General features: G+C 43.7%; 1 protein-coding gene across 1 annotated transcript; it reads left to right on the top strand.

Annotated features, from left to right (window-relative positions):
* Window positions 1-289: 289 nt before the first annotated feature.
* LOC101763651 (SEC1 family transport protein SLY1) lies at window positions 290-2,768 on the top strand. Its single transcript, XM_004983156.2, has 2 exons — window positions 290-446; window positions 551-2,768. The coding sequence occupies exons 1-2, from the start codon at window positions 416-418 to the stop codon at window positions 2,389-2,391; spliced, it is 1,872 nt and encodes a 623-aa protein (XP_004983213.1). The 5' UTR covers window positions 290-415; the 3' UTR covers window positions 2,392-2,768.
* Window positions 2,769-13,532: the final 10,764 nt, after the last annotated feature.

Raw genomic sequence — 13,532 nt, 5'->3', positions numbered from 1 at the left:
AAAAAGTTTTACTCAATATAGGTAAAGATTAATGTTTCCTCTTAATTTTTCATGTATTTTCTTTGGAAAATCTAAACTCAACATCTCTAGTACTCACATTATGAAATTCTTACGCGATGCTATTTGGTTCGAACTTTCCTGTCTTCTTTTTCAGGCAACAATGCAGTGGCTATGTTGCAGTGTAGCACTGCTGACAGTGAACATTTGCAGCAGTTTTGCTTGCTTCGCATCGAAGCAGCTCGAAGCGAGGAAATCAACGGCCGCGATTGGATAGTCGGTCTAACGACAATCAATCATAGTCGCCCGAGCAACAACCAGTGGTTCCTTCCCCCCGTTCCATTCTTTCCTCCCCTCTCTCCCCTCCCAGAGTCCCAGATCCGATCTGATCCCCGCCGGCGACCACCGGGGCACCGCCATGGCGCTCAGCCTCCGCCGCAAGCAGCTCGGTAAGCTCTTACTCTCCGTTCGTCCCCACTGACCTCGCCCCCCTCTCTCTACCTGCGCGCGCGCCCATGTCTGGCTCTAACCGCGCTCTCTGCCTCCGATCCAGATGTGATCGTGCGGATGCTGCATCTGAACCAGCAGCAGTTGCCGAACGGCGGAGAGGGGCAGGGGGAGGAAGAGGCGTACAAGCTCCTGGTGATGGATCCGGCCTGCGTCTCCCTCCTCTCGCCGGTGCTCAAGGTCGGCGACCTCCGCCGCCACGGCGTCACCCTCACCCTCGGCATCGATCGGCCGCGGCAGGCGGTCCCCGACGCGCCGGCCGTCTACCTCGTCCGCCCCACGCCGTCCAACGTGGACCGCATCGCCGCCGACGCCGCCGCGGGCCTCTACGCGTCGTTCCACGTCAACTTCTCCACCTCCGTCCCGCGGCCCGTCCTCGAGCGCCTCGCCGCCGCCTGCGCCGCCGCGCCGCCCGCGTGCGCGGGCCGCGTGGCCCGCGTTGCCGACCAGTACATCGATTTCGTCTGCCTCGAGGAGGGGCTCTTCTCTCTGGCCCAGCCCCGTGCCTACGTGGCACTCAACGACCCCGCCGCCGCCGACGCTGACATCACGTCCCTCGTCGACGCCGTCGCGCTGGGCCTCTTCTGCGTCTTCGCCACGCTCGGTGTGGTGCCCGTTATCAGGTGCGCACGGGGAGGGCCTGCGGAGATGGTCGCTGCTGCCCTCGATGCCCGGTTCCGCGACCACCTACTCGCCAAGCCCAACCTCTTCACGGAGGCTGCATCAGCCGCTGTTGCGTCGTTCCAGCGCCCTGTGCTGTGCCTCTTCGACAGGAATTTTGAGCTGTCTGTGGGGGTGCAGCATGACTGGAGCTACCGGCCATTGGTCCATGATGTGCTTGGCTTGAAGCTTAACAAGCTGAAATTGCCTGCAGAGAAGTATGAATTGGATGACTCCGATAAATTCTGGGTCACAAACAGCTGGTCACCATTCCCCAAAGTTGCTGAGGAAATTGAGGCACAGCTTGCCAAGTACAAGCAGGATGTGGATGAGGTGAACCAGCGCACTGGTGGTGGCAGTGGAGTTGAGTTCGATGGAACTGATTTGATTGGCAACACAAGGCATCTCATGAATGCGGTCAATTCGCTCCCTGAGCTGACAGAAAGGAAGAAGATGATTGATAAGCACACAAATATTGCAACAGCATTGCTTGGGCATATCAAGGAGAGGTCTCTGGATGGATACTGTGACTGTGAGAATGATATGCTTGTGAATGGCACTGTGGACCGGAACACATTGCTGAGTCTCCTTAAAGGGAAGGGCACCAAGGAAGATAAGCTTCGGCTAGCTGTGACCTACCTGCTGTCCTTTGAGACACCACCATCATCAGAATTGGAGCAGGTTGAAGCTGCACTTCGAGAATCAGAAGTAGACATGTCAGCGTTTCAGTACGTGAAGAGGATAAAGGCATTAAACACTCAATTTGCTGCTGCATCAGGCACAGCAACCAAGAGCAACATTGTCGATTGGGCTGAGAAGCTTTATGGGCAGTCCCTTAGCGCTGTAACTGCAGGTGTGAAGAATCTCTTGTCAGATGGGAGGCAGCTGGCCTTGACGAGGACAGTTGAAGCTCTAATGGAAGGGAAACCAAACCCAGAGGTGGATGACTACCTCCTTTTTGACCCACGAGCTCCTAGGTCAGGAACTGGTGGTCAGTTTAAAGGACCCTTCAGAGAAGCTGCTGTTTTCATGATCGGTGGTGGAAATTACATTGAGTACAGGAGCTTGATGGAGCTAGAACAACGCACACAGCCTTCCAAGCATGTTATATATGGTGCAACAGAAATTCTTAGTGGGGCAGAGTTTATTCACCAACTTGCGGAATTGGGGCAGAAAGCTGGATTGGGTGGTGGCAGCAGCAACATACCACCAGGTGCAGCGCAGTAGATAGAAGCTCTTATGTTAAGGATTGATTCAAGCTTCAGAGATTACAGTAAATAGGCTTATACCCCACATCTTATTTTAAGGAGTGATTCAGGCTATGTAGATTAGTGGCGTCGAATTTCCTAAACTCAGGTTTATGCCCAATGGAATGAGCTGTCAATGCATAGCTTTGTGGTTATTTCAATTTGGCAGTCTGCTATGATCCATTGCCCATGTATGCCAATTTTAATTTGCTGTATTCTATTTCCTTTTGCCCCCTTTTAGTTTACCGAGAAATTTGTTGGTGGAATTTTGTTTGCACCCTACCAGGGATCAGTTCATGAATATTATGATCAAACACCATTTCTGATCTTTTGATAAATTGATTTTGGTTGAAATCATGGTACTAAAAGGTGCTTATATATTTTCTTGCTGTAGTGCATGAATGCCTTTGTGCTGAGCATACCTGAGTTCCTGTGATATCTAAGTGATTCACTATGTCATTAACATGTGTGTGCGGTAATACTATTATGCCGATTGGGAATATACCTCAAGAATGTGGCAAAGAATCATTTGCCTTGCATAGTTGGATGCTTGGATTAGGGGAATGTATTTTAGCCATTGCAAGTTCAAGGCCGTATTTACTGTATGGCATTTTTATTGAAGCTCAACTGGTGAATTGTTCTGTTTCCAGTATTAGTGTTCTTTTTCTGTCAAACTAGATCATAATGATATAACTGTACACATTAAGAATGCGAAGTTTAATAAAGTGTCTTTAACCTTAATTCTTTTAATCTTCAGCTAACTCTAGCTGAGATTGCGTTCTATTTCATGTTCACAGCCAAATTGCTGCTGCCATAACTGTGTTGTAAATTTTATTCACTCCCAATTTTCACTATGACTTGTGTCAGTTGTCCCCTTCCAGTTAAGTGATTGTTATGCAAGCATTCTAATATTTTTTGTTGGTTTCCCTACGAATAAGGCATATACCTGTACATAGTTGAAGTACATGATATTATTTATTTGCTGGCACACCAGAAAAACCCCTTTAACTTGCATACATTATGAGCGCATCTTAACTTGCATAGCATTATTGTTCTTCAATTAAAATATACGCTCCCTGTTCATTTAAATGGCACAACTGGATGGTTCTGCTACTTCCTGCAATACACTGTATGTATCACTATGCCTAATCATCATGGAACCTTGTATTTTGTCAGATTGATCAATTTTGGGACATGACTTTGGTTGAATTGCAGCAAAATCTGGCTCTACCTTGGTTATGTCTGATCCTGGATTGGCCATCCAATTTGATCCTGATATTCATCTCATAAAGAAACGTGTTTTCTGCATGGTGCAGTGGAAACTGGTAAAGCAGCAGCTAAACTAATAAGTTCCCCTGTATCCTTGTGCTGATACAGAATCTTTAGATGTCACACGAGGCGTCGACAATGATTTTGCGTTCTAGGCCCTCTATACCTGCTTCCAAATCATAGGATTTGTAGCTCCTTACTTGAAACTGTGTTGCCCTGCTTGCAAAAAGAAATGGTGACATAGTTCATGCTATGTGTCTTGTCAACCTTTTTTTCTTTGCTTCAGCTTTTTGTGATATTTGTAGGTAAATTTTAACAACAGCTGGTGTCCTTTTGCAGTTGTTAAGTTGTATGTGATCCAAAATACTGCTTATCTTGCCCTATACCCAGGAAGGAGCATAATAACTAGTAATATTAGTATAGTAGGAGCAGAGAAGCTTGAAAACATGTAAGGGAAAGGAAGGGGAAGGTCAAAGCTCTGGAATAACAATTTAATTAGACTAGTACTCCCTCTGTCCCAAAATCTAGTTCGTTTTCGATGTCACAAGTCATACTTTTCTAACTTTTACCAAATTTATAGAAAAATGCATCAACATCTACAACATCAAATTAGTTTTGTTAAATCCACTGTCAAATATGTTTTGGCAGGGCATTTATCTAGTATCATAGATGTTAATCTATTTTTCTGTAAGCCTAGGCGAACTTAGAAATGTATGGCTTAGGACAAAGCTAGAACAACCTACATTTCGGGAGTAGAAGATAACCTGGCTAGGGCTGCCCACTGTGCTGACGAACGGAAATTTCTGTGCTGATATTCTTATTGTTGGCCAAGGTCTGTGCTCTGTGTTGGTTCTGCCATTTTTCATTGACCTCATTTGACACTGCAAATTGTACCGGACCAGGACCTTTTGTACACTTGTACTGGACATTATCAGGCCAAAGATTCAGACAAAATTCGACGGTCACCTGCTGATTCATGTTCTGTTTGATCTCGCAGGCACTTATGACTTGACTTTTTGTTCTGTAATTTTACTTGCAAGCTAGGTCTGCATCCAGGTAATCCAAGGCACTTATTACTTGATTTTTTGTTCCTATTGAGCACTCCAACATGGTTAGACCCCTAAATGATACTTTTGGTAATGGTATTGTTTCGCGTCTCCCCTTGGTTTGGTTTTTCATGTCTTCCTTGTGACCCTCCAAACATTAAGTCTTTTTTGCTTGAAGGTAACATTGCATAAGCAGATTCTAATGTTGGAACCCCCTGCCATCGCAATATGCAGCATACCAATATTCATACCTTTTCTGGACGGCAAAACTTACCTAGTGAAACCTAACCTGCCATTGATATTTCACCATTTGCCAATAAAATTGGCGAATCCTTGTGAAAGGTGAGTCTCGGCTCTCGTTGTAGGGTCTGCTTGTGAAAGGTGTGAGTCTGGTGTCAACTCACCTTCCCTTGCTGGCGCTGGCAATGAGGTCTTGCCAGGCCGGGTGAGTCGATTTGCCTCTCCTGCACTTGCAAGCTAATTCTTGCTTGCACAAACATCGAGGAAAACTATCTGCACATCCAAACTCATTGCTCGCTGGGTATCCTTGACAAGCAAAGTCATACAGTGCTCAGCAAGGGATCCAAGTGGAGCCGTAATTGCCACTTCTCATTCTCTGGTGAAATTGACTTCTGTTGTAACTTATTCAATGCGATCAACTTTTGTTGTAACCTATGCAACATGATTAAAATCAGACATCAATGCATGGATTAGCTCAATAGCCTGTCAGAAATTAAGACCATTAGGAGGTGGCCTACCTGTTTAATGAGGGGCATGATGGATTTTTTCCTGCCTAAGTTGTCCTAAACATCCATGAAATGATTTAAATTTAGGGAGAAAGATTTTATATTAGGGATTGAGGGAGTACAAGGAACAGCTGGAGAAACTATGTGCGATGATTTGACAAGGAATTATGAAGCCTGGTGGACATGCCACTGTATCCTGAGAGTGAGACATTGACAAATGCACCTAATTCAGGGGAATGTGCACTACTAAGATCAGGCAACCATACATGGATTCAGTTATCATATATCATGAGAACCAAATGTAAGCAGAAGTTCAATCCTTTTTCTGTTTGTCCTCACCCACCTTAAATTCACTCTAATTTCCATTTGTGTTCCCAATGTTCTGCTTTGTTGTTGCTTGTTGGTACCGGTCAATTGTTAATTAGAATTTCCGACATGTTAATATTGTTTTAAATGATTTTTCCATGAACAAGATGTATTCCTATACATAGTGGAATTACATAATATTCTCATCGCTTTTCCTCAAAAAGGAAATAATATTCTCATCGCAATAAAAAAACATTATATTATTAATTTATTTTTTCTGGCACAGCAGAAAATCCCGATGTTTTTAAGCATATTATTATTATTCTCGATGCCCAATTCCTATTCATTCATTTATCTCCATGGCAGGACTGGATGGTTGTGTTGCTTCCTGCAATGAATTGCGTCACAGTGCCTTATTTTCAAGGATCTGTTGTTAGATTGATCAGTACTGGGGCATGAATTTGGTTGAACGGTAGCAGAATTGTTTTCAATCTTGGTTATGTCGATCCGGCATTGGGCATCCAATTTTATCCTGATGTTCATCTCCCAAAGAACTGTGTTTTCTGCGTGGGGCGTTGAAAACCGGCAATCAGTAGCTGAGCCCATAAGTTGTCTTCCATGCCTGTGCTGATACAGCCTCTGAAGGTGGCGTGCGAGGCGGCACATGTTGTCAATAATTTCACGTTCCAAATCCTTCTCTATATCTGCCTCCAAATCATTACGGATTCGTAGCTCCTCAGTTGAAATTGTGTTCTCTGGTACGGCACCCTGCTAAATAAAGGAAACGTGAGACAGTTCATGCTATGCTTCATCTCTACTTTGCTTTTTCCCCTTTTTTTTAATCTGCAAGAAAGTTTTATAAACAGCCTGATCTGATTTTGTGATCCATACAGCATACTACTGCTTAGCACGCTCCTGGAGTATTAGTATTGTGATGAGCTCGGAAGCAATTTTGTGATCCATACTAGTGCTTAGCGCTCTCTATATGCCCTGAAGGAGCATTAGTGTTGTGATCACAGCTCGTAAGCTGAAGAACATGACAAGGGCAGAGGAAGGAAAAAGAAAAATCAATGTTATCCAAACATGAAACAGCAATGTAATCAGACTAGTAGAGGATAACCTGGCTGGGGTTGCCCATGAGGAGCGCCGAAATGTTAGTCACCTTCTTGTTTCTATCTTTTTTTTTTGTGTGTGTGTGGGTACCTTCTTGTTTCTATGTTGATGTTTTTGTTTTGTCACAGGGGTCTCTGCTCTGTTGCAGTTCTGACATTTTCTCATCTGGCCTTGTGGGCATTTATAAACTGCATGTTGTGACAGACGAGGCCCTTTCGTACACTAGCTTTGGTCATTATGGAGCCGAAAATTCAGAAGAAATTCCATGATCACTTACTGATGTTGCATGTTCTTGTAATCTTGTTTGCTCCTGCAGGCGTTTATCACTTGGTTTTTTAATCAATAATTTTAGCAGCAGGCTGGGGCGGTGTCGCGTCTGATTTGGCCGTGAGTTCTTTTACTGGGCAGGTGCAACAAGAAGTTGTCAGTCTGGTCGCTCTTGGAAGCAAAGCTGCTGCCCTGTTGCACACCAATGGCACCGTTTTGAAGGAACACCAGGTGCTGCGTCAGCTGGAAATTGGAATGGCCCCAAGACGCATTTTGAAGGGTATATATGCACATAATGCAGCACTTTAGAGTGTATGCATCTGAGATGAGTTGTAACTTGATAACTCTTTGGGGGCTCACGGTTCCGTGTTAAATAAATAGCCGGGAAGAGCCATGGCATGGCTTACAGAAGGAGTCGTCTTGGATTACAAGATACTTATGATACAAGCAAAGAAACAGATCAACGTATCCTGTCCTGAAGATACAATTGGTATATGGAACTGTGTATAACAAACTAACAATATCTTAACACCCCCTATCAATCACAACTATATATCCACTAAGTTGAGATTACCGAAAGGATGGCAATTGCCATGACAACAGAGGCTTTGTGAGTCCATCAACAATTTAATATACAGTGTGAATAAATCTAATATCTAGTACCTTCTACAACACTTGCTGTCTCGAAATGATAATCAATTTCACTGGTTTGGTTCGAGCATGAATACTGGATTTTTCATAAATATTCCACAATTATGGCGTCTCACCAGAGGCGTACATCATAAAGATATGGAATTTTCAATTCATCTGAAGTTTCCGAACCCTCAGAGATGGCCTGGACTATTCTAGAAAGGGGATAGGGCTGGACTAATCTAGAAAGGGGATAGGCCTGGACTGTACTCGCTTCATTCTCTTTTAATAGTATTATTTCTTATTGACACAATGATAAAGGAAAACAATTTTACCTATCATCGTACTTATCATCCATTTAATCATGCCATTAACTAGTCCTTGTAAATAAGTGATTCATTAAGACCTACACTTTTTGATGCCCATGTAGCCAATCTCAATTGGAAGAACGAAGTGTCATACATCGGATCCAAGACAATCATTAAACGGATGGATAGTTGGACTGAAATAAAACTATCAAAAGAGAATTTTTCAGATTTGGAAATATATCTATCAAAAGCGAATGGAGGAAGTGTATGAAAGCTAACGTCCATTGCAAAGCTAGAGCAAGCTTCGCAATTAAAGCTCCACAGCATTATTCAGCCCCCATGATAGCTCTGCATCTATATGCAGTTCAACGACAGAGATGTACTGCTGCTACTTTACGTGGTAGCCGCTAGCCGGTAGGTTCACTGGTTTTTGCCTGCAAGGACAAAATTCGCTTTTGAAGTTTTTGCCTGCCAGCGTCGAGTTCTAAATTGCGGCCAGGAGGGTCTTGCCGTCGTTGACGACACATGTACACACAGATTTCACTTGCCCGTGGAAAAGGAAAACAGAACCTGACGACCACTTATCCCATCTAATTGTAACACAAGCTGAATTGCGCACACATACAAGACAAGCTGTTGCAAACAGGTCATATACACTCCTTTTCGTTCTATCCAAATATAATCTTTAGTTAGGGTAGGGACTCGAGTGTTACAAATTTACAATAACCGTGTAAGATCATGACCTCGATTGTAAACTAAAATTGCTATAGTTTAGAGATTACAGAACCTTATAAAATGTTTTTGAGGGGGACAAGTTTAGGGAAAACAGATGATGGTGCTGTCTTTTATTCCAAGGGAACACATAAAAAAATAAGTCCTGTTAGAAAATGTTCGAAATATAGACATTCCGAAATATCTATGGTTTTAGATTATTTTAAAACAAGAATATTAACAACTGGTTCTCGTAAACTTGACGATCACAAAAGGTTAGTACAAGCTACGATGCTAGTATATTTTTACTACTCAAATACCAGATATACCACCCTGAACTTAAATATGGATTATCACTACATTCAAAAATGCTTGTTTTGACTGTGGCCACTTCAGGGTGGCTGAGGACTAAACAATTTTTGAGGGTGGGTTCAGGTGATCAGTAAAATAAACCTATTCCTGCCCTAATGTGCAGTGTCTGTCTATAGTCATATGGTACAAGTCCCTTTTTTTTCCCCAATATCATCCTCTAAATCCGTTTCTTGCATCCTCTTTAAATGTATCTGCATTTGATACACGGGGAAGTGCTTCACCACCACACGATCTGGAGATGGTGCTCTAGTTTGTTGGAGCATAACAAGACTGAAGCTCGTATGGGTTAGCCGATTAGGTCGTCGGCTGGTCACGCTACGGTCTGCTGGAAACCATTTGATGCCTGATGGCGGTGGTCTGCAATAGGCAACATCGGAAATGGATTTGGATGCTTATTAAGAAGCCACCACATACGTTTATAAGCTGCAATTATACCTGCCTTGGGTATCCGTACTCTCTCTCCAAATTCACACCTACTTCAAATAGAGAGGGTATGGGTAGAAAATTATATACACATTAGAAATGGGGAGTATAGGGTATGGGGAGGGTACAATTTATCAATTGGATATGTATATAAGAAATGGGGAGAGTAAGGTACGGGGAGGGTACAATTTATCAATTGGATATGTATATATACATAGCACAAAGTTAATTATTCACTGGATATGGGTGGGATTGGGGAGGGTAAGGAGTGGATAATAATTATTTGGATTTGAGTGTGAACAAGAGTTTGTCCATACCCTTAGCAGGTATAGCTGCAATGTGGCCAGCAGGTAATTAACTTGTGTTCTGAAGAAACAGCAGTGTCTATTTTATGCATGCATCAAGTACAATCAAGCACCAAATACTTTGAGATTATCATAGTTTTAAAAAAACCTAAGCGCTCCAAGTTGCAAGAGCTACTTATAACCGCTTGCACCAAGTACAATGAATTCGAATCAATCCATCTTGACAGTTTTTTTTAAGCGGACATAGCTAGGGGCCTAATACACCGTAGGTCGCTGACCAAACAAAACTAAGACGGCAGATTATTAGAGCAATGCTTCCAAACTCTGTAATCTGGCATAGCTATAAACCAAGAACTCAGTCTTTCATCACCTACTCCACCCACATGATTTCTCCAAGATTCGCTCAAATTATTTAACCCTGCATCTTGTTAGAGCATATTGTACGGACCAATAGTAATAATGCCTGTAATGCGGCGCAAGGTTTGTGGTTTTGCTGAAACCAGATGCAACATTGGGGCTGGGATATGGTCCTGTCAGTCTGTGCTCGTCAAAACTATGTTGACGAACTTGACGGTAAATTGCAAAAACGTATGGCATCTTTGCATTGGTTTGAAGAAGATGTATTCATATATATTGATATAACAGATCTTGCTTTCATAATCCAAGGGTTCAAACCATTTTAACACTTTTTGTTTTCCTGGTGATGCCAGCCCCCCCCCCCCCCCCCCCGCCCTACCGGAAAGTTAAAAATTGCCGAGTGTTTTTTTTCGAACACTCAGCAAACAAGCTCTTTGCCGAGTACCAAGCTAAAAACACTCAGCAAAGAAAAAACACTCGGCAAATCGGGTCTTTACCGAGTGTCAAGAAAAAAACACTCGGCAAACCCGCCTCTTTGCCGAGTGTCAAAAAAAAAACACTCGGCAAAGAGGGGGCTTTGCCGAGTGTCAAAAAAGACACTCGGCAGTGTTTTTTTGACACTCGACAAAACAAAAGTTTTTTTTTCTCTTCTCACCTTGAAATTTTTTCTACTCCCCGCATACAACATGTGGTACTTCATATTAAAATTTGATATATTTTTAGATTTGTTTGCTATATTTAATTAATTAATTGCATTTGAAGGGAATTTTTGGTATAAGTCAAATTTGAACTGCAAGTGATTCAAATTATAGAATAAAATGAGTAGAAAAATGATATTTATGTTATTTAGCCCAGTTTGAGGCCTTACCCATGAAATGAAAAGAAATTTCAAACATCTTGTTCAGGAAACATAACCACAAACATGTGATCAAATGATTTTTAAATTCTAAAAAAGGAAAACGAAGTCGGAAAATCATGAGATTTGTCATGATGTGATGATATCATATGTGGAGGTTGTGGTAAAAAATTGAGAAGATTTTGCACATTTCGTCACGTACGATGTTTACAAACCGAAGCATCTCCGAAGAAGAATAGTAGCGTTGAGAAGAATTCGATTAGATTTAGAGTCAAAGTGACGATCGAGTTTTGATTTGACCACAAAACTTTTTTTATATGCAATAGAGAACATATATTGTTTCATGTGTCATTTTGCTAATTTTTTGGAACTGTTGGATATTTTTAATAATGTATTAAAGGTAATTATAGAATGTTTGCCGAGTGTTTTTCTTTTCACACTCGGCAAATTTTTTTTCTTTTTCTTTGCCGAGTGTCCCACATCAAACACTCGGCAAACGTCAAAAACAAATAATTCACCCTGCCCCCGCCCCCCCGACCCCAGCACCCCCTCCTTCCTTCGCGACACCCCCAGCAGCGCCCGACGCCCGACGCCCCCCTCCTCTTCCTCCGCGCAACACCGACCCACCTCCTCCCTCTCCCCGCCGCTGGCTAGCCGCCGCCGCCACCCCTTCCCTCCCTCCCTCTCCCTCTCCTACCGGCGCCCCTCCCCCTCCTCTCCCCTCCTACCTCCCCGGCGATGGCGCGGCCCGCCCCTCCCGGCCGGATCCGGCGGCGGCACGGGCCCTCCCGGCCGGATCCGACGGCGGCGCGGCCGCCCCTCCTTCCCCCGGCAAGGCCCCCTCCCCTTCCCCCGGCGAGGCCCCCTCCCCTTCTCTCCGGCAGCGGCACGGCCACCCCTCCTTCCCCCGGCGAGGCCCCCTCCCCTTCTCTCCAGCGGTGGCCCCTCCCCTCCCAGCCGGATGTGACGGCGTGGCGGGTGGCAGCGGGCGAGGCGGCATGGTGGCTGGCGGCAGCGGGCGAAGCGGCGTGGTGGCGGGTGGCAGCGGGCGAGGCGGCGTGGTGCGGGCGTGGCGGCCGGTGGTGGCCGTGGCCGGCGGTTGGTGTTTTTGTTTTTTTTTTTTCCAAAAATGTTTGCTGAGTGCTTTTTGACACTCGGTAAAGTATTTGCCGAGTGCTCGACGTTTGACACTCGGCAACTCCGCTGTTTGCCGAGGGAAAGTTCGCGGAGTCCATTTCGCCGAGTGTTACACTCGGCAAACTCTTTGCCGAGTGTTTTTAGGCCTTCGCCGAGTGCCTGAGGCACTCGGCAATTCCAGTAGTGCCCCCACCCCCGCGACCAATTATTTGATTAATTACAATTTTCTGCCTTTTGATATCATCATATAGCCTGTGTTCATTAATTATTACAATGATCCATTATGGACAGGGAAACATACGTAAGATTAAATGCTTATTATGTGGCTAACAATTGTATGCTTTTTGATACCCAAGGCAATAGTGATCATGCGCCAAATCAAACTAGCAACACTCAAAGCAAAGGTGTTGTATGTTTTGTTGTGTCTACAAAGGCAACACTTTAGGCTACCATTCCAGTTTCTTTTAGGAAAATTATCCTTGGTCAAAATAACTGCTCTACCTAAGTAACACAAGAAGACCTCTTTCTTGAGCGGGATCTTAAGCTTCCATAGACATTTTGCTAGGGTATAAGTGGGTTGTGTCATCATTTGCTTGTATGGAGTGAACTCAAAAAATGTGTGCAACATGCAAGCTCTCCAATTTAAGATAGCATGTCCATTACCCAAATGGACAGTGACAAACTTTGATACCATATTATACCAAGCAAACAGTTTATTATCCTGGTAATTGGTCTATGGAACGGGAGCTAGCTACCTCGAATGATTTACGTAGCTATGTTAGTAATCTCGTAGCTCAATTGGATACAGCTTGTTGATGCAAAACAGTAATGTTTGCTTGTCATATCACTGCTTTTGCAACCACACATCTAGAAGATACTGCCTAATTTATTTAAGACAGGTAGGATGGCAATCAAGCAATATAATCATAGGAAGAAACAAATAGATCTTATACAGACAGAAATATATGGAAAATAGAGTAGGGACAATATGCCTTTCTCCTCTTTGAAAAGGTCAGTTACTTGGTGGGTCTTGTGCACTTAATTTTGCCGGCTTTCCTTTACATTGTTTTGATACAGAGGCTAATGGAACGAGATAATATAATGATGGTATCATGGAAAAATGAATGTACAATTGCCATGTTGCTTGGTGCGTACAATTTATGGAAGAGATGTATATATAGCTGTTCCTTTAGGAACAAAAAACTCAACATTACGCCAAAACAATTTGTAAGGTTATGTTTTAGTCATGAGAAATTTCCTCAATTTCTTTGATAA

This window comes from Setaria italica, chromosome IX (genome assembly GCF_000263155.2).
Source record: "Setaria italica strain Yugu1 chromosome IX, Setaria_italica_v2.0, whole genome shotgun sequence".
In the NCBI taxonomy this organism is placed as follows: Eukaryota; Viridiplantae; Streptophyta; class Magnoliopsida; order Poales; family Poaceae; genus Setaria; species Setaria italica.
Note: the sequence above shows the minus strand (reverse complement) of the source record. Positions and strands in the feature narration are given on the sequence as shown.